The sequence below is a fragment of the Notolepis coatsorum genome (genome assembly GCF_963971535.1).
Source record: "Notolepis coatsorum genome assembly, contig: SUPER_7_unloc_1, whole genome shotgun sequence".
Taxonomy (NCBI): Eukaryota; Metazoa; Chordata; class Actinopteri; order Aulopiformes; family Paralepididae; genus Notolepis; species Notolepis coatsorum.
In genome coordinates, this window is record NW_028174880.1 from 210,984 (window position 1) to 215,983 (window position 5,000).

Sequence of the window (5,000 nt, forward strand, 5' to 3'; positions counted from 1 at the left end):
AGTCGTCCAGTGCTGAAGGTGATACAAGAGGTGGACACTCGCTGGAACAGCACCTTCCTGATGCTGCAACGCCTGTATGATGAGAGGCAAACAGTGGGGGCAGCACTTGCATCACTGAGAACGGATGTTAATCCTCTCTCTTCCGATGACTATGACACAATAGCAGCATGCTTACAAGTGCTCTACCCATTTTACATGGCAACAGTGGAAATGTCCCAGGAGAAGAGAGTGTCAGGGTCGATGGTGATTCCACTGATAAAAATGCTAACATATTCAACACATGAAATTCTGGGGAAAACCACCAACGTGACAGCAATACAGCTGGGACAAAACATGCTTGCAACCCTCATACATAAGTTTGATACACTTGAGAGCTCAAGCCGTTTGTCCCTGGCAACACTGCTTGATTGATTGATTGATTGAAAAGTTTATTAACAGAATGCAGAATGGGTAAAGTACAGTACAGCTCAATACATACAATTGTTAAGGGGATGCAGACCAGAGAAAGACTTTCGTCTTGTTTACATCAGGGTCCCCCATTTTCAATTCATCATAACATATATGACATACATGACATACAGATAGACAGTACTGCTACATCTATACATTTATGACATATCAGATTTGCAAATACAGTACTGTTTGTGATACAAAAGTGTCCAGAAAAGGAGTGTATATACATTTGGCGTAGAAACTGTACATTGGAGGAGGTTGGTTGGGTGGGGTGGGGTTGGATGGGTTGGGTGAGGGCTGTACATTGGAGGTGGGGGGGGGGGGGGGGGGGACACACATTTTACACTGTACATTGGAATATTGACAAAGCCTTACTTGGTCATTTACTGTACAACTAGGTTAGGACATTTGTAGGGGCCAGTTTCGAATTGCAGTCTCACGTAGGTGTTTTTTGAGAGTGTTTTTGAAAGTGGGTAGTGATTCACATTCCTTTACAGCTTTAGGTAGGGCATTCCACATTGATGTGGCATAATTGCGAAACGTGTTTAGTCCCTTGTTTGAGCCGAATCTGGGTTTTACATGATTTGTGGAGCTCCCTCTGGTGTTGTGATCGTGGTATTCACTGACCTTTGGGAAGTATTTTGACATGTACATGGGTACCTTGGTCGCGTAGTGTATCTTGTAGACCAGGCCCATTGCAAGTTGCTGTACTCTGTCGTCTACTCTAAGCCATCCTAGGTTGTCAAAGTGGGCAGGGGTGAGGTGGGTTCTAGGAGTCAGGTCAAGTAGTAGTCTGACTAGCTTGTTTTGAGATGTTTGTAATTTGTTTTTTAGTGCCTTTGAGGTGCTTTGGTACCATGAGGTGCAAGCATAGTCGTAGTACCCTTGAATGAGTGCTCCTGCTAGAGTCTTCAGGGTATTCTTGTTTACCAGAGAGGAGATCCGGTACAAGAATCGCGTTCGTTGGTTGACTTTTTTTTATTACATTGGATGCCATTTTGTCACAGGAAAGATTAGCCTCTAGGATGGAACCCAGGTAGGTAATTTCATCTTTCCTTGTGATAATATTGTCACCCACTGTAACCGAGAAGCCGTCGGTCTTGCTGAGTTTGTTATTTGAACCGAAGAGAATGGACTCTGTTTTGCCCATGTGTAATGATAGTTTGTTGTCGGCGAGCCATATGCAGATTTTGCCTAGTTCCGAGCTGAGGGCTTTTTCAACCTGTAACTTGTTCTTGTCAGAGACCAGCAGGGCTGAGTCATCCGCAAACAGGAACTTGACCCAAGGAGCTTGACCCAAGGGTCAAAATCATCGGCTTCCACAGTCAAAACCAAGCGCAAGTAGCAGTAGCAAGACTGACAGGTGAATGAGCAGCACTGATGAAGCACACAGACCCATCAGCTCAACCACAACACACTGCACCAAATGTAGAAAATCCACCCTCCACAGGTAATATTATAACTAGATTATTATTGATGTACTGTACAGGACTAAATAAGTAAAAATATGATACAAATTGAAACCTTTAAGTACTAAATAAATACTGTTGTGTTTCTCTTTCAATGTCTTTCAGCCTTTAACCTGTGGAAAACTATGGACCAAGATGCTGCGACTGCGAGAAGGTCACGAAATGCCACAGCAGATGCCACTGTAGAGGTCCAGAGATACAACACTGATCCTACACACACACACACACACACACACACACACACACACACACACACACACACACACTCACACTCGCATACACACACACACTCTCTCTCTCACTCACACTCGCATACACACACACACACACACACATACACACACACACACACACACACACACACACACACACTCACACTCGCATACACACACACACACACACACACACATGCATACACACACACACACACATATACACACACACACATATACACACATATACACACATACACACACATATACACACACATACAGTATACACACACTAAGCTGATGTTATGGAACATGCTGCTACATTATATTATAGATTATATTTTATATTATATTATACTGCACCGTAGGCCGTGTCTTTATAAATTTTTGTTTAATATTTTGTGTCTGACAGAAACTAAATTAGAATCCTCTATGTACATTATGGTAGTATTGACAATAAAGCTTGGACTTAAACTCTGTCTGTCTCTCTCTCTCCCCTCCCCCCCCCTCTCTCTCTGTGTCTCTCTCTCTTTCTCTGTCTGTCTCTCTCTCTATCTGTCTCCCTCTCTGTGTGTCTCTCTCTCTCTCTCTCTCTCTGTGTCTGTCTCTCCCCCCCTCTCTCTCTCTGTGTCTCTCTTTCTCTGTGTGTGTCTCTCTATCTGTCTCCCTCTCTGTGTGTGTCTCTCTCTCTCTCTCTGTGTCTTTCTCTGTCTGTCTCTCTCTCCCCCTTCTCTCTCTGTGTCTCTCTTTCTCGCTCTCTCTCTCTCTCTCTCTCTCTCTCTCTCTCTCTCTCTCTCTCTCTCTCTCTCTCTCTCTCTCTCTCTCTCTCTCTCTCTCTAGCTGTTGAAGAAGAGTCCTTCCCAAAGACTAGGCTCCAGTAAGACAGACTGTGCAGATATCCAGGTAACACACACACACATACACACACACACACACACACACACACACACACACACACACACACACACACACACACACACACACATACATTACACACACACACACACACATACACACATACACACACACACACACACACACACACACACACTAGGGCTGAGCCCAAACGTTCGGACCTTCGTTCGTTACGTTGGCATTCGAATTCTAAATCAACATTAGAATTTAACATTTTTAATTAAAGAATGCTTTTTTTCTTTTAACACTTTAATCGCCGGAAACGCCGAAACTCGTCTTTGATATCAATATTTCAAAAATCTGTGATCGAAATCATATTTCTCCTCCGGGGACCTGAGATATACTGCTGAGCTCCACTCAACTCTCTAACGGTTCAAGAGCGCCATCTGGTGGCCGATCGGCAGATCGCCCAACAGGAAGTGACGTGCCAAACAGGAAGTGCTCACCCATATTTCGTCCGGGCACTCGCGATCGTTAGCAGGACTCCATTTCGACACACTGGATAATCAATCGCTCGCCCTAACTCAATAAACAACGTTATTTGGACGTATATATATTTTAATACAACCTGGAAATGGTTCATCTAGATCAACATCCCATAATAGAAAACTGTCTACTCCAAGCTGATCGCCCAACGGCCCGAGGAGACTGGGGTAAGTTTCAGCGTTTATTATTACCGTGTTCGATATAAACTGCTCTGATGATCATATCACCCACACTAGATGAATCATCTAACGTTGCCCACGGAATTATAAACGACCCCCGCCCATCCGGTCAACATCAGATGATAAGTAGTAACTTCTAGAACCACCTCCAGTTGACATTTTTTATCTGGCACAGATCGCTGTCAAACTGTATTTCATCATCAATATAATGCATTTGGGGCTATAAATCAAGTTCTGGAGAAGCTGCAGAAAACGATAAAAACATACTTATACTTTAGACCGTATTTTAGTATGAATATATGAATGAAAAAGTATAACGTTGCTACACCCTGAACAATAGATATAGGACATTGAGGGCGGCTACGTGGCGTAGTGGGCAAGGCGCTCGCCACGAAATCTGGAGACGCTGGGCTTGCCTGTTCGAGCCAGCGCTCCACATTGCTTTCAGTTTAGCTGGTCGTTCATACTAATACACATTGGCCGTATTAGGGGGTGGGAAACTGATGGGTGGGGATCGGGCGTTGTGGACAGCGACTCCTACAGGTCGGTTGGTGCGCCCTGCGCAGTGGAATCAGGACGTGTCGGGGGCAGCGTGAGCCTCCCACGCGTTACTCCTCGCCACTGAGAGATCGAGCTGCGCAGGTGAAAAGATGCGACTGCTGTTACCTCAAGTACCGGAGGGGACTTGTGCTATGTATGACTTAGTCCACATTGCAGCCGGCTTGTGGGAGGCAAGAAACAGCGTTCGTGACAGGGGAGGGTTGAATTGGATGCGAAATTGGGATGGGAGAAAATATAGAAAATGGGAGAAAAAAGTGGATAAAAAAAAAAGATATAGGACATTGAATGGGCCATAATAATGTCAATTTAGCAATACAATTTAAAAAGTTATAGCCCTGCAAAGAAGGGGAACTTCTCCATAGACAAATAGAGATGGCGAGGGATGGTAAATTATGAATTTAACCATGGCGATCAAAGTGTTAATATAAAAATAAAATTACTCTATTCATTCTGTTTAAACCAATGGGGTTTTTCTTCACAGTTGCAGATAAAGATTAGGCTACACTAATATTATAGTATTGAACTACATGCAGCATTTAGCGTGCTGGCTACCTAGCTACGGTTCAGCTAACTAGCTACATGCAGCATTTAGCGAGCTGGGTTAGTCGGCTAGTTGGCTTTGAATCCCGGCTAGGTAGCCAGCACGCTAAATGCTGCATGTAGCTTGTTAGCTGAACCGTAGCTAGGTAGCCAGCACGCTAAATGCTGCATGTAGCTAGTTAGCT

General features: G+C 44.2%; 1 protein-coding gene across 1 annotated transcript in view; it reads left to right on the plus strand.

Moving 5' to 3' along the window:
• LOC311232698 (ribosomal protein S6 kinase beta-2-like) overlaps positions 1–5,000 on the plus strand; it is a 24,514-nt gene that overhangs the window by 13,849 nt on the left and 5,665 nt on the right. Inside the window, exon 5 of the mRNA XM_084338278.1 lies at positions 2,975–3,037. Within this exon, the coding sequence (XP_084194404.1) occupies positions 2,975–3,037 (63 nt within the window). The remainder of the gene's footprint in view (positions 1–2,974; positions 3,038–5,000) is intronic.